Source organism: Strix uralensis, chromosome 12 (assembly GCF_047716275.1).
Source record: "Strix uralensis isolate ZFMK-TIS-50842 chromosome 12, bStrUra1, whole genome shotgun sequence".
Lineage (NCBI taxonomy): Eukaryota > Metazoa > Chordata > Aves > Strigiformes > Strigidae > Strix > Strix uralensis.
The window spans coordinates 16,730,770-16,755,273 of record NC_133983.1 but is presented as its reverse complement, the minus strand read 5'-3'; the positions used below and the strand labels follow the sequence as shown (position 1 = coordinate 16,755,273).

The 24,504-nt window shown below is 36.5% G+C and overlaps 1 protein-coding gene across 4 annotated transcripts in view; it reads right to left on the bottom strand.

The window, feature by feature from the left end:
- CDH8 (cadherin 8) overlaps positions 1-24,504 on the bottom strand; it is a 244,324-nt gene that overhangs the window by 128,417 nt on the left and 91,403 nt on the right. For 3 of the 4 annotated variants that reach the window (XR_012630543.1, XM_074881584.1, XM_074881586.1), the window contains exons 1-3: positions 24,230-24,345; positions 9,174-9,264; positions 8,818-9,080 (exon numbers count right to left, since the gene is read on the bottom strand). Coding sequence is in view for 3 of the 4 variants with exons in the window: in XM_074881584.1 (XP_074737685.1) it covers positions 8,818-9,080; positions 9,174-9,255 (345 nt within the window). In the remaining variant the exon portion in view is untranslated. Of the gene's footprint in view, positions 1-8,817; positions 9,265-24,229; positions 24,346-24,504 lie in introns of those variants that run through there. The other variant, XM_074881585.1, reaches the window with a different exon arrangement.

Sequence of the window (24,504 nt, the reverse complement as noted above, 5' to 3'; positions counted from 1 at the left end):
AAAGTATGTCAGTAATTGTATTTAGAAAATTTATTCTTTAAAAATATGCTAGATTTTCATTAAGCTATTTGAGTTGCTTAATATCAGATTCTGAGCCTTTTGCATCATGCTTTAATATACAGGATCATGTTGCATCCATTATGTTGCAGATTATCCCAAATTAATTAAAACATAAGGGTTTTTTTCCATTCACTTTAATATCCTGATTTCTTAGGTTGGTGTATAACATGTCATAGCTCTTAATGATGCTTGTAGCTTGGTAACCTTAGAAAATAATGTGATAGAATAGCTATGGTTTGGTTCAATTCCTTTATCCTCTGTATACTTCATGTCTGGATGCCCACCACCAGTTCTGCATATACTAAAATTCACCTTTTCTCACTTGGTAACAATACCCCTATTGTATATAAGCAGTTCTCTCTGCAAGGGAAAAGAAAATTAGATAACATGGTTTCTGGATTTAAACCAGCAGCTGACTAGGGCACTCTGAACTGCTAAGAAATACTTTTTGCTGGTTCTACCTATAACCGGGCTCCTTGCCTCCAGTGATCCACGCCAAGTCAGTCTTTTATTTCACTACATCCCCCTCATTGAGGCAATCTAACAGCAATGCACAGCACATCAAGTTGATACACAAAGCCTCAGCTTTGCTTCTATTCACCAGGGGCTGGGTGCATAAGAGTTATTGAGCTTAGACCCTGAAACAGAAAAGGGATTCTTATGTTGCACCTAATGATTCCTCCAGTTAATTTAGGAATGGCACTGATAGTCTCCAGGGAGAGCTACACTTACTTTTCTTAGCTGCTGGCATGACCGCTCTAAAATAAAGGCTTTGAAAGAAATTATGGAAGGAGAATCTTTACACTAATAGAGAGTCTTCAGGAAAAAGGAAAGTTATGTATTACTCTATATCACTACAGGTGTTCCTCAGGGATCACCAAGAGGCTACTCAGATATATAAATATTTAGCTAAGTATCTTTAAGAAAATTATCTACGTTTATTTTCAATATCACATGCCCCACACATTGTTTTCAAATAAGTTACCTTTAAACACTGCCTAAAATACTTTTTGCAGCAAATTATTTCTGCAATGAAGCTGACTGCTTTACATCCAGATTAAATTGCACAGCATTAACATCTCTGGCTTTGTCCAAAAAAAACCCACCAAAAACCAAACAAAAGACTCTCAGGTGTGAAGTCCTCGGGCTGTTGTGCAACACATGTTATGCCTTCCATTTTCTTCTTTCACTTTACCAGAATAGGGAGAAAAACAACTTTTAAAACAGGACTTTCAAGAAACAAAATTTATGCAAACTCTTTCCCATTATTTCCACATGCAAACTAATTTTTCTTGTGATTCATGTGAACGTGTATTTATAACATCCTAAAAATACAGACCTGTCCACCAGTTAAAAAGCCAACCTTTCTCAGATGTAATTTGGTTCATGAGGTATCATCCACTTCAGCTCCAGAGCTCTTACTGGAAGCCTGCAGACACTAAAGGAATTAGTCCCAAAGCATTTCTCATTTTATGCTGAATTATTTTTAAGGTTTTCATTACATGAATCCTTAGCAAATTGAGGAACATCATATCAGGATGAAATAAATGAAATATGAAAACAATAAATACATCCCGTACTGGTCAAAAGGCAACATGTTCTGTCACTTTGGGAAGTCACTACTATCTGATAGCTTTTCAATGGCCTAAGGGAGATATGTTTGTCAAGTTCAGAAAAGACAGACTTTTAGCAAAAAAACAACATCACAATTGGCACTAATTGGTAGTTAAATTGACAACTGGAACTGAAGCATCCTGACAGCACCAGAGGTGGACCCTACAGGTAGAAATTGAAAACCATTTACTAAAGCAATGTTGGAAAGACTAAATGATCATAGGGCATCTGCCGAATATCATGTGGAAGGCTCTACTTAATTTTTCATACTGTCACTTCAGTATTTTGCATGCATACTTGGAAAACATTTCACTTCATTGTGAGAAAGATAAAGCGTTTAGATCAATATATTGAACAAAAGCACACAAGCTTCTAATTCTTCACAAACAAAAAAAAAAATCTCAACGTTAGCTACTTTTTTTTCAGAAGATTAGAAATCTTTGTGGCTTTAGAAAAATATGACAAGGAAATTTAAGCAAATAATGTTAAAGTAACATCAAGGCATCCAAATGCCTAAACACACACAGTGTAATCATGTCCACTATGTTTACCTTTTTTTTTCAAACAAACAAAAGAAACAAAAAACCCAACCCAACTATTTGAAGTTATTCTGCAGTTATTATCTATGAAGTCTAAAATTTATGATGCAAATCACATCACAGAAATGTTCCCACTCCAGTAAAGAACATACAGATATCTCTGGAAGTGCCTGGTGTTTTGCAGGTCAACGCTTTATTATGTCAGATTCATAAGTAACAACATTATAATGCACTCCTTTAAGTGCTTTCCACATTGGTGGCCTATACTGGTATGTGCCACTTTTTTGCTCTATAGCTTTAAAAGTGTGAGGCAGAAATAGAGGAGGCATCTGATGAAATGCCTCATTGAAGTTATTACCAGCCCAGTTGTATTAGCTGACATACAAGTGCTTTAAGTTGTGACTATACTTAAATTGTGTTTATATCATGCCTCCAGACTGGAGATGAGGAAGCATGAGTGTTCAGCCTTACTCAGTGTTACTCCCAGGAATATACAAAAATGAGATTTTAGAGTCTAAAGATATATCTTGTTTGTTAACTCTAAGAGAAATCAATAAAATTATTTTTACACCGTATTAAAAAACGTAGTCACTGCTGGCTTGCTTCAACCAAACTGTTTGTGTTTAAATATATACGTTCCAAGAAGAAATTTCTTGGAACTTGTACTTAGTTAAAAAGAATCAAAACAAATTTTTTGCAGACCCAGGAATATTTGTTTTAAACCCACTACTTTTATAAGGCTTCTATAAAACACTGGATACTATATTTATTGTCTTTGCAGCAACAATTAATTAAGAAGAGTTTTTTCTCAGAGCTACTTACACTCCTGCTTACTAAGCTGATTCAGACCACGTAAACTGGAGCATTCTATGAAGTATACAGTCATTTCTTCTCCTTCAGAAGCACGCAAAAAGGCAGGGGGAATTAGTATTTTCCATAAAGAATACAGTAGCAAATAAATGATACATTTCAGCTTCTGGGAGTTTATTAAACATAAGTAGGAAAATTAGTGTATAATTATGGTTGCAAAACAACAACAAAAATCTAGGGCTCAGAAGGCAATGTTGACTTTGCGACATTTCGGATATTGAATATTTTATGGCACGCATTTAAATCATAGATAGCAAAACATACAAGTGTGTATTAGAAGGAAAAGAGGAGAATCTATATAATATGGTGTTCTGATTTCCGTTGTTCTAACTGTGAAAACTTTCATAGTGTATTAATGTAGGACCATGTTATTCCTTATGAAACCTATGCTAGGGCTATACTACACCTATATTTCACAGTGATTTCTTCCATCCAGGGAAACAGCATGTAATTCATCCCTAAAGCAATGAGAGCCTTAGCTACATACATTTCTAGTTTGTATCACTTGAGTACAACAGTATTTTCAGGCAGCCATTATAATCACAAGTTTAATGCAGGAATAAAAAGGAAAACGTATGGAAAGAACTTGTTTAATTAAAACCTTGTTTACTTGCATATATGTATCACTTGCACTTCAACAGAACTATTTATAATTTTAAACAAGTAAGATTTTACCATTTCCTTGTTAAGAGAGAAAATGTATGTTGGCAATGAAATCAAAGATTGCATAAAACATGTATAATGTAGAACATACAGCTTGAAGCTATTTATAAGTGCTCTCCGCGTTTCCAGGTTCTGTTTTTACAGTAGCACAGCCTGAAGCACTTAACTGTGAAAATATGATGCCTCTCTACTGCTCCTCCTACAGGAAAATTATGTCTCCTCTAAAGGCCTGAACCTAAACCCCATATATCAATGGAAAAATCTCCATTGCTCTGAAAAGCAAAAGTTGCCTAGCTCCCTCATCCTACAAGCCATACAAAAAAATCTGCATTTAACAGAGTGAAAAGACACACATCACGTAAATCAGAAGCAAGGAACAAAATCTCCACAGTCACAGATAAAAAATGTCTACCTGAGATCCACTAAAGAGTTGACCTGGCCATGTTCTTTCTGAGTATCAGGAACTTGGTCTGGTTTGTTTCCTCCCCTGTCCAGGCTTTTCAGAGCAACTTCCAAGAGCCAGCACAACTCTGCTACCCACCACAGATGCGATGGCAGCTGTGCATGTGACACAGGTGCTGGTCCCCCCGTCCCACTCATTTTACAAATCTCTTATCACAGAGACTGTGCACAAAACATACAATATATTACTTTAGGACCGGAAATAGATAAATTCAAAAAAGTTTGGGGAAGGTTCTGGGAGAAACTGGAGTACTGCCAGAGGAGCAATCACGGAAACAGCACATATCTGACTGTCCGTTAGTGGTTTTTTGTGTCCACTAAATGAATCAGCAGTAAAAGTAAGGGAAAATAAGAGAAAAAAACAAAAACCTTTGTCATCTTCATTCCACCTTTTGTTCTTTCCATGCATTGTACTTACAATCAACTGTTAACACATTTACTATCCAAGACTTTTGCTTAAAAAGGTCTATTAAACCAGGTCCTTCCTATCCCATTTAAAACATCACTAATAACACGTGTTCCATAAAACAGGAGCTACAATTATATACCCCAAACCTAGTTTCCTAATGCTTTTTAACTCTATTATCTATTTCAATGTGAATTCGGTGGCTGTCTCCTGTGGCATTTGCTACACCACAGATTTCACAGCACATCTGCCATGGTGCTGTAAATGCATGCAGAGGAGACTGAGAAAATGCAGCAGTGTATATCAAGTAAAAGTTCTATCTAACTAATCAAGTCCACAGGGACAGAATGCAGTGTCACAAGACATATCACTCTACACTTGAATGAGGTTGTCAGCCACTGGGAGGCTTGCAAACTGCTGACAGTAATATGCACTATACGGAGTCTTCTAAAGTAGATGCAGTAACTTTGTAAAGTACATACCTGTTTCTATGGATGAAGAAAAATAAAAAAAAAAAAAAGCAAGTACGAAAGGGTATTTGTAAATCTATCTTTCTGTATTGTATTGCTGTGAACAAAACCAAACTCACTTTAAGTATGTCACATGAACATAAAAAGGTTACTTTGTAGGTTTCTCAAAATGCATATATACATTTCTATGTGTACAGATCAAACCAATATGGAATTTATTACAATACCATGTGTCAAAATAAATGCAATATTAATAAGACAAAAAAGAAAAATGAGAATGTTTGTAGCATTTTATAGAGAAATTGCACAAATTCAGAAATCACCTTAAGAGATAAGTATTCGTGCACTTTTTTATCGATGTGTGAACTCAAGTAGAGCTGCTTATTTTGTTTGAGTTTGATCCTACCTAATATAATGACATTATATTGACATAAATTGACATTAAAAGTGAATATTTTTCAAACTCCTTGTAGGAAGTTTAAGAATGAAAGCAAAAGATTTTCTCCTGTCCTTTACTTAAGTCATTGAAGAAAACCACCACTCTTTAAGAAAGAAGTCACATTAAATCATCCTATTAGTCTCACTCCAGATTCTTTCATTTATTAGAGCAAATACATTGGGAATGATTTTATTAATATATATTCATGAAGAACAGTGATGAATAAATACCTTTGAAGAGCATGCAGTTGCATTGCAACACTTAAAATTCTGAAGAAGGGTCATTATGCCTAGAAGCTGTTCCTCCTGGAAAAACTGAGCAGCCTAAATAAAAGGTATTACCTATACCTGTAAATCCCATCTTGCTAAACTTTCTCTGTACTTCAGAAACTTTGATGTGAGACCTTTTTAACTAACAGAATGAATGCATAGACTCTATATTCAGGCTTTTATTTAGTAAGTGATTTCTATTCTTTTTATATTTATTATAATTCATCTCAATTTTCAGTTTTATTTTACTGATACATGTTTCATTTTAATTAGAATCAAATGCCTTTCCACCCACTGACATGAAAAACATTATTTAGGTATCAATATTTCTCTGAGCAGTTAAGAACTGAATTTTCAGTGGGCTTTAAAGGTATATTTGAGGTCATACATCAAATTCTGCTTGTGTGTCTATAATCTTTGTTTGCACAAAAACTTATTTTTGCATTTACTATCTAGAGCACCTAATTACATGTTTATACAAATCATACATGACTATGAAAAGTACCATGTACACTCTACAGTAGCATAGAAAGAAACAAAAACTGCAATCAAAACCTACATAATTAGATTTGCTTCAAGAATGTTCCCTTTGAAGAAACTAACTGTCAAATAATAAATTTGTTTGGATATTATACTAGTACTTTGAACATGTAAAAAGCACATATAAGCAACACTGCCGCTGTAATGGCACAAAAGCACATCTATGACCAGAAAATGCAGCAAACAGGTGGCATACATGTTTGGTATCATTCTCTCCACAATATTAAGCCTCGCTGCATTAATTCACCATATCATATTTTACAGTGCCCTTCATCCAAAGTCTGGCAAAAAAAAAAGAAAAAAACATAATCAAGGAAAGTCATAGGGCAGAAAAATAGTTGGGAAAGAGTCACAGAATGAAGGAGATACCCCAAGTGTGCAAATGCTTTGGCAGGGGGCAAAATTGAAGGGTTGGAGGAAGAGTATAAGTAGAAAAGAGATGAGGAGGAACTAGGTAAGTGCAAATCTACTGTGAGTCCTGAAAAGGAGGTTATTTTTAAATTGCAATGGATAAGAAACCAATGAGGGTAAAGGAGAACAAACCATAGCCCAAATTCATGGAGAAGAAGAGCATTTAGCTTGTGACATTTTGTACACCTTCAGGTTTTGGGAATAAGGATTGCCAAGAGCTATAATTGAGGGAGTTGCTGCTTTATAGTCAGGAAGGATTAAGAGCAGCTCTGAAAGATGTGGAGTACCTCTGTTCCCACTGACTACAGGAGAGTTTGAATCCGCCCATAGTACTTATAAACCTTAGGAAAGAAAAGTAAGTCAGAAATACAGATGATTTTTTCTGGAGACAGTAAGAAAATACAGACAAGAATTACAAGAATATTTTAAGCCATTTTCATGAATAAACCAAGGATTTCTCCCTATGGGAGCAAATTTCACTTTTTGCTCATTTTCATCTATATCATGCAGTGTTTTAATTATGCAGCAGTCTCAACAAATAGATTGTCACAGCATTTTAGAGTAGCTAATTCCATTGAAAATGCCAGCAGAAGATGGGATGTCTTTACTGGTTTGGCTTAGTTTAACCCATCTACTTCTATTCACTAATGACTTAAACAATTCAGGATATTACATCCACCAAAAAAACCTAGTATTGTAGAAATATTAAGACTTTGATACACCCCGAAAATCAAAGTACTACAAAGTACAAACTCAGGATTCTCCCCAGCTACTCAAAAGCAACTCAAAATAATTTTAAAAGCCTGACCAAAATATTCTAGAAAGAATGGGTTGGACAGAACAGTTTAAGATCCGAAATAAGCTTATCACTATCTCTCTGAAATTGAGACATGTTACTAACCCCAGAAAAACAAATGAGAACAGATATATAATACCTGATATAAATGTAAATTAACACAGCACTCAAAAGTCACTGGATATAAAGATCACCACACCTTCTGACCCTAAGTTTTGACGGGAAAGTGGCTACACTAGGGAAAATTTAGGAATGCACTCGATCTGTGTTCTATTCAATAATAGATATAGCTATTGACATTTCCTATATTATACTATATGCTATTCATTCACCCAAAGAATTTCCAAAATTATAATGAAATTAACTGATAAACCTAATTTCTGTTCTCTTGAGTAGTCAGGTAATATGACAATAAGGTACCTGGTTATTCAAAGGGAACCGAACTTTAGCGATAAACAATCAAGGTATTCATAACAGCTCACTATAGGCCAAAAATGCATTTAGAAACAGATAATTATTTTCTAAAAATAATTCTAAATATAATTCATTCCCGATGAATGTGATGGCCCATGATCTCTCTTTTTAGAGAAAGTTCAAGGCTGATTCTCTGACTGGGAGTAATACACTGAGCTACAGAATAAGGTAATGCATGGCAACAGTCAAAGGTTTAAGGTAACAGGCAAGCTAGGACACATAGAAAAACACGATAATTTTCCTTGTGTTATCTTCATAACTTTGGAAGTAAATTACAAAACCTGTGGCAATAATGTTATTTTGTATGTGTGCGCATCAGGACCTCCCTATGAACTAGTACCCTGTAATTTGCTCTATATACCACTCTTCCCTTTTTGTTTTTTATCTGCAGTCAGGCTGGAGATAGAAAATGACCTATAGGTGTAATAAACTTTTTGAATGAATGAACAGGAACATATTTTGCATGAATAGAAACATATTACAAAAAGCTGCTTTGGTGAAAATCTTCAGCTGACAGAGGTGAAGAGTGGTGACTAACAATATTAAAGAAAGGATTTGTACATGATTCTGTATTTTTGTCAAATAGAATATGTATAATTTTGTTCTAAATAGCAGGTTAGCTAACCAGGAAACCATATCCATAAAATGAGGTACATTTATAGCACAAATGTATGGATATTAGAGAAGAATTTCAGAATAACAGAGCACCTCAACTATGAACTTCTTAGAAGAGTCCAGATGACTGAAGGCCTTCACATGCTACACATTTACATACTCAGAAAAAAAAAACAAATCTTGTCTTACCCGGCCAACTAGTATTGGTTCAGGTCCAGAAAATTCTTCTAATACAAACATTTGATTCCAAACCCAGCCTCTCTTGGAACGGTTCAAAACTCTTTGTTCTTCAGTTAGCCTTTTTAGTCCTGTACTGGATCCACTTGGTAGTACTTGAGATTGATTCATTGGAGCCATATAAATGGAAGGAAGGACAGTAATCCATAATATTATTAATGGAGTCCACGTATCCATAAGCATTTCCGTTAGTCTTTCTGGCATTGTACCACAAGCTACGCAAATCACCACAGAAATGAAATTATTATTTTGCTTTCCTCCAGACTGTAGCAATCCAATTCATCATGCAGTACAGAACATTTACTTACAGCTCCTCCATGTGTTTACAGCACAGTCAACGTAAAAATAGCTTAGATTATAAAAACATGATCCATTGAGTTTTCCGATCATTAAAGATTCCTGGTGAGGGGGGAAAAAAAAGGTCAAATCAGTGACTAAAGATATTAGAAAAGCATTTTGAAATATTTTATTTACTTTTACATCATAAACAAGACATACATTTACATCTGTAGCACACAGTATTAGCGCATATTAAATAGGTTAAAAAAAAAATAAAGTGATTCTGTGAATTCCTTCATTGACTGAAATAGTGAGAGAAGACCCAGATAAATGATTACACACACTCAGGAAAACATTTTGCTTGCAGTTTGTGTTTGGGTCTGAAGAAGCTCTTGGCCTTCTTGTTAGCCTGTACTTTTTATGTAGTCAACTATAAACACTTAGTATGTCAAATAATAAGTCAAACAAAATAATGTTCTTGCGTACAGACTCACTCTCCTACACAAGAAAAAAAAAAAAAATTACTTCTTGTAAGTGTACAAGGCTCCAGCAGTACATTCTCATTTTAGTAATCATCTAGATGTAGCAGCACACAGCTCAGCAAAACCTTCACAGCCCAGCAGAGGAACAGCACTGATACATCCACTGTGAAATCCATGATCCCTACACCAGACCACCAACAGGACCTAAGTAAACTCATTTATGCAAATTGGCACTACAGGACTCTCAGTGTCTCTCACTTTCAGAGAAAACACAGAGTCAGATTTTATTTCAAAGACTTTTTCCTTGATGGACACTTGGGAGCATTTTGTCTTTCTTTCCCTACCCACCCTTTCATGTATTAGAAGGCCACATCAGGTTTCATCTCAGTGTAAATATTCCTTGAAATGGACAAGCAAGTTAACATAATAGGGCTTGCTAATGCCAGAGTGATTGGCAAAACCTGAAATACAGCCATGGATCACTTAGAAAGATAGATGGGACATGGCTCAAGGAGAAGGGCTGCATTTCTGTTACTCTAATGAGGCTGGAGTTATGTAAAAAGATTCCTGATACGTTTTCTTTGACTGATTCATATCCAAACGATCTCATGAGAAACCACTATATACAAGATAGGTAGAAAAGTCCACTCTTAAGCTTACGCTGTGTCTTAGGCTGTTTTTTTTCCACTTTAAAATGAGTTCCTAGTGTTGCACGTCTATGAAAATCTCCGGGGGTTGGGGTTTTTTTTTGGGGGGTGGGTGGGTTTGTTGGGGTTTTTTTAGGTTCATATACACTCATGGAAGAAAAATATCTGAAAACATGAATAAAACCAGTAGAAGTCAGCTGTTATTTTTAAAAGCAAACAACATAAAAAGTAATTTTTTTTTTTAAACTTCAGTAATTGCCAAAGCAACTGTGAAATCTGTTGCATGAAAACCTGAAACTGTGAGAAACTTGTCTTGTTAAAAGGGAAGAAGAGCTGTTATCAAACTAAAACTCAATATCTCAAGTAGCATGGAAGAATGGTAAGCTAATAGCACAGTGCTTTGACAATGCATCAAGAATGAGGTGAATATCCATTACAGAAGTAACTGTGTGTCTTAGAAACACCGTTCAGGCCTTATTGCCGACTGAGATGGAAAGAAAGAAATCAGAGAATACAGTATGCTCTTACAATGAAATTCTGGGAAAAATGTGAGGGGAGCAAGAGAGGCCTTCAATTTCTTGGCATTCTCTCAATCCCAGAAAAGGGAAAAGGACGAGGAGCAAAACGTCTAATAGCTTGATGGGAAGGGTCTGTCAAGTCACCCTCTGAGAACCTTCTTTGGTCAAGGAAATTAAACAAGTTACAGTTGCTGCCTCCTGGCACACGTTAAAAAGATAGATTTCCTGGGGCATGTTTAGTAGTAGAAGGTACCAAAAGGGAGAAACACCCAAACTTTCAATAAAAGCAGTTAAATTTGTTTGTATGGGATCCTTGTGCATATGGTGAGTGGACTTGTGGGTGTGTGTCTGGCAGGGGACAGATTTTTCTGATTTCTCCAATGGAGCAAGAATTGAAACACAGGAGAAATAGAACCACTGTAAAACAGAGTAATCAACATCATCTTCAAACAATATCCAGGATTAAATTCAAAACTGGATGCATAAACTGAAAACCCAACTTGAGAGTCCTTTTCTGTAGCTGAGTTTTCATTTTTTACAAAGTGATTTTTGACCCAGAAATAGAGGCCCACCAGAAACAGAATAGTACATTACACCTTTGTCTGAGAAAACCTTAAAAAGAACCCAAGTGGGCTATGACTTACTTTCTTACTCTTCTAGTACAAGCTGGTATAGTTCTTTTTACTCACAGGACCAAATAATAATAAAGCACTTCTTTTCATATTCAAGAAGCTTTTTGAAAACAATTCCTAATTAATCTACACAGGCTGCTTTCTAAAAGAGATAAAATAAGTGAGATAAAACAATACGATGCTCACAGAAACATTTTTGTTTGAAGAAAGAACAGGATATTTGTTTTTCAGAATGCCACTCCGAATCCTTGGCAAGCATTAAGTTCATTTCAGTGCATCCATCCTCAGTTCCTCCCCCAGACTTCCTGCCTGTTACTCTTCAGCTCAATCAAATTTAGGTCCTATCCACTAGCACTAATGCGTAAGATTCACTATGACTGGTCCGTTCTCACAGTAGCTCCCTACTCAGCAATACCTTAAGGCAAACAAGAGTCAAATGCACACCAAAACTATCTGTAATGCACATACCATGTCATTAAACTTAACTCAATGAACTCACTCTGTGAAGATTACAGTTACACAACTCAATGAATGCAAAACTGCAAGATTCTCAAGTACCAACAGGAAAGTTAGGCAAGCCTTAGGCAGTGCTGGGTAAAGAAAAAAATCTGATGGAGCTTTTGCATGTATTGGTGTACTGCTGGGGAATATGATCAGTGTGTAACTGTCTACTGTATCCAGTAGAGCTGGATAAATTTCTCTACAGTTGAACCTAGACTGCTGGAGCCTTTTGACATTTATTTGAGAAACAGACTCTCATTTGGGATTCACTGCTCTATCAGTGAATCGTGGCATTTACTTTGTGCAATGCATGGAGATTGTACTGTCCCCATGTTTCTTTACAAATTTGGAAATGAATTTTCTTCTCCATTCCTGGGAGCAGAACACCAAGTATGTGTTTGGGAGCCAATGGAAGGCATTTTTAAATACTTGGCCCTGCAATTTTCATATTGGCTAATATGAAAGCTAAGAAATGCCTGGTAGTTAAATTATAATCCTCTAGATTAGATGTGGAGGAGAAACTGATATGGCTACTGAATCAAGCTACTATAATGATATTAAAAAGCCACATGTAAAGGGAGATCTGGCAATCAGGGAAGACTAGCAGGTGAGGCACAGTAGCATTTTCCCTTCTTATATTATGCCAGGGTCTAAAGAAGTGGTGAGTACGGAATGAGAGCAAAATTATTCCAGTGTAGCCAGAACTACCTTTTGCTAAGCAACCAAAAGAGGATGAGCACACAGCCCTTAAAGAATGTATTGCCACCCTCATAAAGATTTTGTTTGTGTTGATAAAAGCATAATTTTTGCTTTGAATTTCCACGTATTCAAATGGCCCTGGGCTGTTTTCTTTAACAAAACTTCACTGTTCTTCTAAGTGGTTTCCCTGTATAGTGTATGATATATGCAACTGTAAATACAACTCTAATCCAGCAAAGCTGTTTATAAAACAGCTCTAGTTCTTCATTCATCCCCAAGAGGGGAAAGTGATATTTAAGATATAAAAAATGTCTTTAACGTAGCAAATAGATGAAAGAAAATGTGACACTATGTCAGGTAGCAGAGAACTGTCTTATGTTTCAAAACCGCAAGACTGTATTCATAAATTTGATTTTCCATGCACAACCAATAGAGAAATACAGATAAAGCCGAGTGGTTTGTTTTCCACTTACTGTATGTGCTGATATCGTTTTAGAAAAATATTATTCTGTTAACAGGAACATGCATTTTGGTGCACTACTCATACTACTCTAGGTCACAGAGTACATAAGTTTTATGCAAGTACAACACAAAGTGATTACAAGGAAGTAGAAGTTTATAACTAAACACTACAACATAACTAGCATACCAACCTCAGAAATCCATGTAATATACATTGCAACCTATTTGGAACTGAAACCCATGTAGGTTACTTGTATGAGTTAATCACCTGCATAAAGTTAGAGCCAGGTATGACAATAGACAGTTATAGTCGTATATATACTAACTGATTACAGTTCTTTTTTTGTGTATGAGCGGCAGACAGCTTTATGATGGCTAGCATCTCTGATGTAACTAATTTTGCTATCATTATTTTAGAATCATCTTGTAGCTTTGAAAAGTGAACACTGGGATGCAGTAGATTTGTTAAAAAGATTAATAAAGTTAATAAAAGTAGTTTAATATATAAACTTCTTATTGAAAAAGAAGCAAAGTAAAATCACAAAAAATTTTTAAAAAATCTATTTATTTTTAGGTTTCAAACCATAGAATATCTATCTGATTAAGTAAACCACTTTCTTACAATGCTAGGGCATTGATTTATACCACAATCATAGCTTAAAAGATTTTAGAGCCACTCGAGTATTTCTTCACATAAGAGACACAGAGGTTTGTCTGAAGAACTGCAACAAAGATTTTTCTTCAATGAAGTTTTTTCTTTATTTCATTCTGAATTTACCTTATCATTCATAGTGATGATATGCAACAGCTAAGCCCTTTGACCTCACTATTTCATTAGGGTAGATTTTAATCAATACCTAAACAACTGTTATTAAGGTAAAACAAACTTGACGTACTGGTTTATTTAATTAAGTTACACTAGAAATGCCAGACAAAAGTTGGTGATGTTTGCCTAAAGCAGGATTTTTTGGTAGAATTTTCAGGATCTTTCATATTTTGTACATTATGACCCCTTCAGCATGCATTCAGAAGACCGATATCAAACTGCCACAACATGAGGAGGTAAATGATACATAAAAGGCAATGGAGTTCTAGTAAAAATATTTTAGATAACTTTATGCATAATCTCTACCTTTGATGCTAAGTCAATATAAGCAAATACGCGTTACGATACAAGCAGCCTCGAATAATTGATGAGAGGTGTTCATTTACTGATCACCTAGAGAGTTCCAGCCAGCGCCGTGCGACAGCAGGCAGATAGCCTGTGCATTCTGCATGCTTCCTTTGGAGTCTCGAAATTCCATCCGACACACGTGGGCTTTCATGTCCAGAAGACTGAATTTAATTTGATTTCTGCCAGAAATAAGAATCTTTATTCCTGCGGAACTGAGCTGTGGGTAGTAGTTTTAATATATCTTAGGAGAATAAGGAAGGTTAATCTGGTGTCCTTGACAAAAATTTACATCTTGTGACTTCCTTTATCTGAAATTCATTAAGCAACAATGAGTTTCTCTTTACGCTATCACAGCTCATGATCAGGTATTGTATTTCCCCTGTCAGTAAGGCCTGCTAACTTAGGATCCATTTTGACAGCTTGTACACAGATATAGATATTTTGTAACTTTTAGTGTTTCCTTCATTAACATCAAGCAAATTTCTTGTTATTATTCAAATTACTATTCTTTTTTTTACTTCTGGCCATTTCTCTCCTTTCTGTTCTTTTATCCCCACAGTAGCCAAAGTATCTTTTTTTGGGGTTTTTTTTGGCTTCACACTGTTCTTCTTGTTCCTTAAGCTCTTTAGCTTTACTTTTACTACGACAGGTATTGGCTGCACTACCACTTATGCTTCCTAGTCCCATTTCTCAAGGATTCGGACAGCGTCTTTTTCCATCAATAGCAGCAACATGATGCAAAGCCTTCCCACTGTGGGAAGCACAATTATCTTTCCTTCATTGATCCTCTTTTGGCAGCACAATAGAGCCTTAAGTTTTCAACAGTAAAAATATAAGGCCTTAGCACTCCAGTCTCACTTGTAGGAATAATTCTTATGAGTAAGAGAACTGCGGTAAGGATTTTAATTTGCCATTAAAGCAGAACAAACCAAAGTCCGTCACAATAGAACTATTAAGACACCATAACCAACAAATAATCATGTCATCCTTGCCCACATAACTTTGCTACATACTCATCCTGTTTCCAGTACATATCCATTATATTGTACCTGAACTTGATTTTAAATACCTTGGATAAGGCAGCAATCTCATGTTTCCGCTGCAAAGGAATGAGTATTTCTTGCCATAAATAATAACTGTTATTCTTTAGTGGATTAGTCATTTGTGTAAAGATTACTCACATACCCCCCAAAATATTAAAATTTAAAAGCAATTCTCCACCTTACTGCGAGATGAAGGACTAAGGCTGTAATCAGACATGCTACTGTGGGAGCAGCTAAGATCATGCTTATAGTGCCTACTGCAAAGTGCCCCTTGTATGGCCTGGCTAGACTTTACTGTCTCTTTTATCTGCCAGCGTAACGCTATGTGTAGTCACTCCCTAACCCAGTTCTGTCAAAATGATCTTGTTAACTTAAACACTTTTAATAGTAAGGTGTTTTTTAAACCAAATCATTTTGACAGAGCTGGGTTAGACCCATTGCTCATGCTATTCTTCCACTGAGAGCAATTTTAATTTAAGAGGTTCTTGCCCCCCCGCCCCCACAACATGTCAGCTGCATGTTTCCAATAATTCTTCTCCATTTCCATTCCTTTCTTCACTGCAGTTTACTACTGCAGTTGTGCTATTTGCAAGGCAACACTGTAAGCCAGATCAGTGAAATTTAAGTTTAAAAAAAAAAAAACCTGCAACAAAACCCTGTTTCAAGGAGTCTTTTCCTTCAAGTTTATAACCCAGATCATTGCACTGATCTAGTTTACAGCATGGCTGCACAAGCAGTTGTATCAGCACAGCTAAAGAACCCATAAACTACAGGACAACAGCAGAAAGTTTTGAAAACAGCTGTGCTTCCAAAGAGCATATGAAGGTTTGACTATATGTTTTAGAGAGCAGTTCGACAAATAGTTGAATTGACAAAGCTGAGTGGAGGATAACTTCTGGAAAAGAGAACAAGCAATTAGGGACAGTGAAACGACTTAAAACGCTGACGGACTCCTAGTATATAACCATGGCAATCTGATGCAGCTCTATTCATTGATGCCGGCAAATTTTAGTGATGGAAACCTCTCCCACCATCTCAGCTACAGCCAAGCAGGAGTCAGATGTACTGTTTGGAGAACAGTCTCCGACAGAAAGGGAACTCTCAGCGATCCTGACCACGAGCAGCACACACCACCGCACTATGGAGAGGGGATGAAAACTGCAGCGAGCCAGCAGCCAGATTCTGGGCCATGCATGTTCTAGGTATTGCCCCAAATCATAATTATACTTTGTAGCTGCTCTAAATTTCCATGACTAACAGCAATTTCAAGGGACTGTTATGTCACCTGGAGTTAAGTGTGACATAGAATAGCATTATCCACATGTCCTTTCCTTTGACCAAGCACCTGAAATTTCAAAGGAAGGAAAATGAGACGGGAAATGTTATGCTAACTGCTATAGCAGCAGGGTGACATACACTTGAAGTATACTTTGTGCTGTCAGAGATGTGCAGGAGAAGATCCTGACAATTCAAGTGCAAATCAATTGTCCAAGTTTATTTTGATACATTACATGTGGCAATTTGCTTATGGCTGCTTGGAGAATAAAAGGCAGTTATCTAAAGAATTACTTATCTCAGCAACAATGGTAACAGACACCACCTCTCTCTTTCTTCTGGTCTTAGATGTCCTGTCCTACACATGCACAGTAATTCAGTGTGCAAAGATATGCCACTTTTTTTAAGCTTAGTCATGCACAGATACTTTTTATAGCTCAAGACATCTGAGCAGTTCTTTAGGTTATTAAGTGAGTTCTTAAACTTGTGTCAAATGCTAAGAGACTGTTTTAAGCAGAGTGTTCGTCAGTCTTTGCATTGGACATATAGCTGATGGAATCCATACACCTGCACTAAGGAAATATAGACATGCAGAAATACACAGGCAGGTACAGAAATGCAACAGTTTCTTCAGTATTTAGACCTTTAATATTTATTGGAGGATTTATTAATCTATTGATAAGATTATTGTTAGCACAAGCAGGTTACTTCAGTTTTCGAGGTCTGTTTCAGAGGCAGAGGGAAGGAAGGGTTGCAAAAGCTTTTCTAAGATAAATTCCCCTTCCTTAGTTTCCTTATTCTGTTGCTTTAACTAGGAAACACCGTGACTGGTGTTCTGAAGTAGAGATGAGGCTGCTACAGGATATAGGTCATTACACAACTTGACTAATGCTTTGGGATAAAGAGAAAATTATATGTGCATCACATTGAAATCTATCTCCTTTAATCAAAGTAATATACTGTAACAAATTGTTATTCTGTGATTGCTTAACATGATACTTTACACATCTACAAAGTCTACTTTATGTTAGTGACTACCTACATCTTTTTTATACTTTTTTACTTTCAGGAAATCCTTTTTTTTAAAAAAAAAAAAAAAAAAAAAAACAAAAGAGTATCCTGGCTCCGTGATGTCATGCTTACTGTTTAACTTCCATTGGAATCAGTGGAATTTCTTATTGGGGATATTTTTGTTACTCTTCAATAGTAAAATCAACATGGGCCAACTTTAAAGCTGCCAAGGCTCTGATACTTTGTATATAAAGCTGTTGGTCTTTCCAGAAGTGCTCACTGCTGTACAGAACCAGAATGCATTTAAAAAAAACCACCACCAAGTGTGTTGTTAGCACTTCAAAACTACTTTTTCTACTTTAATATTACTTGCATTGTGTAGTGCTCAGGAATGCCAGTCATAAAGCCAACTGTGCTACACATTGTACAGATACAGGACAAAGAGGCAGTATGTGCTCCACAGTTTGCAATTGAAGTAATGTGACTTGTTTGATTGCATTTCCTCTCCAATGAAAGGAGTATCTACAACATTTTAGGTGGTTTTTTTTTTTTTTGTTGTGGATTTTTTTGGTGTTGGGTTTTTTTGTTTGTTTTTCATGACAGTTGATACCAAAAGAATAGACATTAAAATGACAATATAGCTATTTTAGATCTATCATAGAACAAAAGGTATTTGCAAACTTCCCTTTCAACCTGTTATACTTAGGGGGAAAAAAAGATTTGTTTTCAGGTTTATGGGAGTCAGCTACTCCACTGATGTGTGTCAAAACATCACTTTACCTCACGCTGTTGTGCTAAGAAGCTCAAAATGGAGAGCAAAGAAAGTCAAAATCTGTTTAAACAACTAAGGTGGTCCAGAAACTTAAACATGACAAAAGCAGTTGTATCTGCATTGTTTTCATTCTACAGTAAGAGGAATAAATTTTATTCTCTTTTATTCTCTACAGCCCACTGATTAAAATGATTTTCCTTTCACTAAAATAGAACTACATTACATATAGATTTAATAGCTTCAGCTCATGCCAACCTCATCTCTCAAACCTATGCTCATTTTTATGAGGGTGTATTACATAATTTGAAGGCCTATATCACTTTTACAGGAGAGAAAGGAAAAAAGGCAAGTTGTGCACAACATGAAGAGACCTCATAAAAGGCAAACAGATTGGCCTGTGACTGAGAATTAGGTGTTAACCATGCTCTGCCTAGGGCATCGTTTGTCATGAGAGTTTCAGCAGCTGGGATGTGCTTATCCTGTACTTGCTGAAAAATGTTTAAATATTAATGGAGAACATAAATATCTTGCTTTCTAGCTTCTTTTTCAGTCTTCTTTTGATATACAACAGAGCTTTCATTATCATTGGTTTTCTTTAAAGAATATTAGGTATTCTCTACATAATTAAACAAAACATAGCAACTAACAAAAAACTCACAAGTTTTCCTGACGTGTTCTGATTAAACCAAAAATATAAAATTATAACTTGTCATCATGATTTTGTGAAAGCCATATAAACTTTCCAGCCACATACATAAATGTGTGTGCACATAAAAAAAAAATCTTTAAAAAGGAAAAATGTGAACATAACTGGACTTTTCTAACTATATACAGTACTGCTGCAGTAAACCTACTCAAATCTTTTTTGCTGAAACGTGAAATTAGAAGTGAAGGTCTTTAATTTTGCATCATTGAATTTGATGGCAGTTTTACCATCAATCTAAATGAGTTTGGAAAGAATTAGGGTCCTCCAACATGAATCTTATTTCTGTTGCAGTTGACAGGTTGAGGCTTTTGTTTTGATGTTCTTCACTTATTTGTTTGTTTAAATCTAACTTTTGGAAATGCACAAAGAATAACGCCCACAGAGCAGAATGCAGAACCTAACCTAAACTTCAGCAACATTAAGAATCAAGTTCTGATGATCTGTTACTTAAAAGGCAATCATGGCTGTTACATTTAATCCATGAGAGGTTCACATCTAAAGTGTTGCACAATTGCACAACTCAACTAATGAACTGCACTACCTCTGAATGCATACAGTTCATTTGCATTAGTATTTAGGAGCTTTGATATAACAATTATTATATATATATTAAACCCCTATAAAAATATAAAATATACACAGGTATAGGATTATGACATTCAGTGACTGCAAAGGAAATGAATTTAAATAGTTATCCAAGTTCCTCAAATTAGGCTGAGCATTGCTTCCCAGGAGTAAGCTTCTTCGAACAAATGTACACCAAATTAGAAAGTTGAAAGAAACTGTGAACTAAGGACTGCCAAGACTGACTGCCTTCATAATGTTTTGAACTCCCACATCCAGTTACAAAGACCTGAGCAAGACACACTAAGAAACACATTTCTGAGCTTGCCTGTGACTTAGGCACTGCAGGGTGCTGTAGACACTTCTCATGGAAGGTTTCACTTATTCAGATCTAAGACCGGTTGACATTACTACTTTCAAATCCAAACCAAGGTGCTGATCATTCTCAATTTTAAATGCTTTTCGCAACACACATCATGCTCAACACCTTGGAAAATCAATTCTATGTGTAGATTCATTGCAACTCATGGATAAAGGCTACTCTGATGACTAAGGCTGGTAGAAATCAGTCTCTTGCCTGGAGTCAGATGCTTTAAACTCTATCCGCTGGTAATTGAAGTGGTTCAGAAATCATCTTTCGCTTGCACTTACCACTTCAGATACCATCAGTACCATCAGTTGGGAAGAAAATTTTATTAATATAGTTGAAGTGTCACTGTGTTGATGTTATTTACTTAGTTGACAAAATGAGAAATGTGCTGAACAGGTTCCAGAACAAAGGGGTCTACCTGAGGGGGAAAAAAAGTCAATAAAACCCCCCCCCCAAATAAACCACATCTGCAATCTCAAATTGGACTTTATTTTGTTCTATGTCTATCTCCTGCTCAAATAGTTATGTTCAGAAAGCTATGAAGTGAGCCACCTTTTCTATGGCAACAACGCTAAGAAAAATGTTGAGTTTCCATCATCAATTTAATTCTATTGATACAGTCTTATGGTAGCAATGATGCTTAAAATGTTCCAAGCTCAAAATGCCTTAGCATTTCCCTCCCACTGAAATAATTTAGTTTGTATTATTTTAAATCCATACGTGAAAGACTCTTACGATACAACTATAGTGTATACGGTAAGCATACAGTTGTATTAATAGTATATCCAAAAGGTCAGGCTGTAAATAATACCAAAATGGAAAAGAGAATAGAAAAGGAATACTGCTAAGATATACAGTATCTTATGGTTATTGGATACGCTATTAAAACACCTGTTTATACTATGTAGCATGAGCAGTTGCTTTCTGTTAGAATATGCATAATCATCACTTAGAGATATGCAGCACCAGAAGCTTAAAGTCTGCGTTCACATTTCCTTCTTGCTCATGAACTTAGAGGTCAGTATTTTTTCCCCTTGAAAGTCTCTCAAGTTTTGTAACTGAAATTATCTGTATGTATCAAGGGTCAAGTGGGTGGATTCCAGGCCCCTAATTTCAATAAGTGGCTGAAAAAGTCCCAGCTAAAGTCTATAGGGTACTTAGGTCTCCTGAAATGAAGATTTAAAAAGATGAAATCTGCAACTGTGCGAGAAGAAAGAAAATTCAGGAAGTACTTCAAGGGGTAATAGACATAAATCTATGTCCATGGCTGATTATGTATTCTTACTTGTAACAGTTCTATCTCCTGAAGAAAGGAATACAAGTATATTTTTTTCTAGAGAAGACAATGCAGCATATGCTAACAGTGATACAAATAAAGTGTCCAGGGATCAATTAATTTATTTGGCAAAGGTGCAATATTATTTAAAAAATTATGAAGATTACAAATTACAAAGAAAGTGAATTCAAACCTGATTGTTTGACTACTTTCCCCTTTACAAGTCTGTTTCGGACTTCAGTAGCAGGCACTGACGGGAACGACTAAAGTATACTGAAAAAGCACTGAGCGACTTCATCTAAGAAGGATTCTACCTCATCTCACAAAGATAAAAACTTTTTTTTTTTTTTTAAATGAGAGGTGTAAAAGGACTAGACATCTTATACAGGGATACTTACTAAAACCAGCTGCATTTATTAAGCATGCACACATACTTTTTATTGATTTTTTAATATTGAAGAAAATGTCCAAAGTTAATTTCTTGGCTAGCAGCCTACTCAGTTAAAAAATTGCTCACCTGTATAACTTCAGAACCAACTTTCATTAAATACTCCAGTCTCTGAGGACACTGAAGACCCTCAGCTTACAACTAGGCATGGAAATCAAAGTTCTTTATAGCCAGGATGCAAGTTTTAAAAAAAGAAGGGAGAGTTAATAAATAGCAAGACTAGGAGGAAGCTAGCATAAAACTGTGCTCATTCTGTATGCAGTAAGGTAGAACAATAAGGCTGAACTGATGAAAACCTTAGACTCGAATATCACATAATAATCACTTCCCTTCCTAGGGTGTTCGTTGCAAACATTCAAACAATTAGTCTGGAGGTGACACTACAGAGAACATTTGGGTTTTGATGTTATCACATTTTATGGGTGTGAAATTTGATAATTTCACAGGTATGCAAAATACTAACAACTTCTAGCTGCTTTATCATTTTATTTAAGACAGGTGAATTATACACTAGGGAAATTTTTCAATCTTCTGAATGTATTTATTATTTATTTATATTTACTGATAAGCCTATTGTGAAGGCTATTCTTGTTTATAAGAGTCTGGTATTGAATGTAGAGGAGAAACATCATTCATACAAAACTACTGCATATTCCTCTTTAGCCTTACTGCAGAGAAACTCTTGAAGAATTTCCAAAAAAGGATGAATGAAGTTAAGAGGATTCTTTATCTATAACTTTAGTAGTTATCAGCTTTCTTTAATTGAAACTGAAGTGAGCAGCTGTTAGCTTCCCTTCTATTAAGCACTAACATGGTAGATTTTGAACAATAAACATTTAATGTTATTTGAGTTCTTACAATCAGCACCCCCCAAAAAACATCTGTCTGTGATACCCAGAGACACAAATGGAGAGCTGTTTATGCGATTAAGTTGGCTGTTTGGAAGTATCAGCCTTTATGGAAGTTGTACGAGTATTTTTTCCTACTTTCAGACGAAAGAAAGATAGGCTCATCTGCGTGAAACAGAGTGTGTGTGTGTGTGTGTGTGCCTGTCTAAAAGAGAGGAAGAGGGAGGGAGAAGCGAGGGCATAGAGTTTGATACCTGTTGGCAACACGAGCAGGTTTGTGTAACGCCGTTATGTGCCAGGTTGGATTGATTCCACTCTATTTAGTCTGGTACTGAACGCAAACTGTTTGAATTGAGACAGATTCAAGACATGACTGAACAGTAACGAACCACAAAGGAATTCCTGCCTGTGTTAAGTGGTGTCACCTTCATGGCGGTAGGCAGTGTCTAAATAAGGATTTGAATTAATCTCTTCTATAATATCCACATAGAAACTGCCATAGGCTTTCTGTGCTGAAGCTTTGCAGTGCCTCCCAGGCTCCCCAGCCAAGCACCGTATACAGGTCTGATACTGTCTAGCAGGGATGCTGTCTGACAGCTTGGGGCTCCCGATTGGGATGCTGCTACCCAGCAGATATTGTAGCCAAGCAGAATGTAAGGATGTGTTACTCCTCTGCCTTTCTCAAAGAGAAGATGAAGCGTTTAGTGGAACAGCCAGCTTCAGGGGTCAACAGACTCCTGCATTTCTTCTCTGGGAGCCTTGGCAGTGATGCAACTAACAAGCAACTAGAGCTAAGGGGCTTTCTCCCTCTCCGAAGTTTCAGCTGGGTGCATTATCTGTTTAGTCAACCAAAGAAAGGGAAGGAAAACAACTTGTGGGACAGGGATGACTCCTGGCTAGTTAGAGCTAAAGATTCATTCCCATTTCAGCTTTTAAGAGGAAAAGGAGTATTTCCGCGATGCTTTCCTCTCTGAAAGTAGGAAAGGAAGCTATCATACCATACCTGTTTATTTACCTAGGGGGTGCAAAGCTTTGGGGGGAGGGAAGGTGATGATAAATCAGGGGGATTTCCATTCCTTCCCCCCCCCCCCTTCTTCCAGCCTCCTCCTCCCTTATTTACATATCTGGCTGGTGGGTGATTTTTATTCTCAGCACGAAAACGGCAATCTATTTCAATGCATGAATGCAGCCCTGCATCTATTCAACACAGTGAAATAGCCCAGAGATTTATTGTACTAAATAAGAAAACAAGGAAAAGAAACAGGTTCTCCAGCCTTGGAAGGAACCTTCTGTGATTCAAAGTCCTCCTGATCCTTTAAAGGGGGGGGGGGGGGGGGGGAAGAAGGGAAGAAAAAAAAAAACCCACCCACCCCAAAAAATAAAACAGGAGGAGAAATAGCCACACCACCACCACTCCTCCTCCCAAGGGAATAAAAAAAATCCTAACTAGCATCCCATGACATTTTCATTATCAGGAATTTCAAAATACCCGACTTAATGAGCCACTACAGTTCAGCCTAATACCGTACCTATTAACGAGGAAGGCACTCACACAGTGCACCTTGCAAGAACACAGACACTAAGTCAAAAAGAAATCTACAGAGAGACAGCCCTCTACCAGCGAGACATAAACAATATTAATAAAATGAATACTCACTCTTTCAAGGACCAAGGAAACCGCTTGCTGACAGCCACTTCATGCATGGATTGAAAGGGTGAGGTAAAAAAACATTAGCCAGTCCCTGTGAACAGGCAGGATTCTCCAGATTTTCTTTTCATGCTTTTTGAGGCTGCTGATGCTGGAGGAGATGCTGGTTACTTGGCTTCTCGGGTTTCTGTGCCTGCATGCTAAAGTGCAGTTATTAATTTCTCCCTTTGCACAAGCCAGCAGCAGCAGCACGTCTCCAGGAAAGCAGGGATATTCCAAATAAA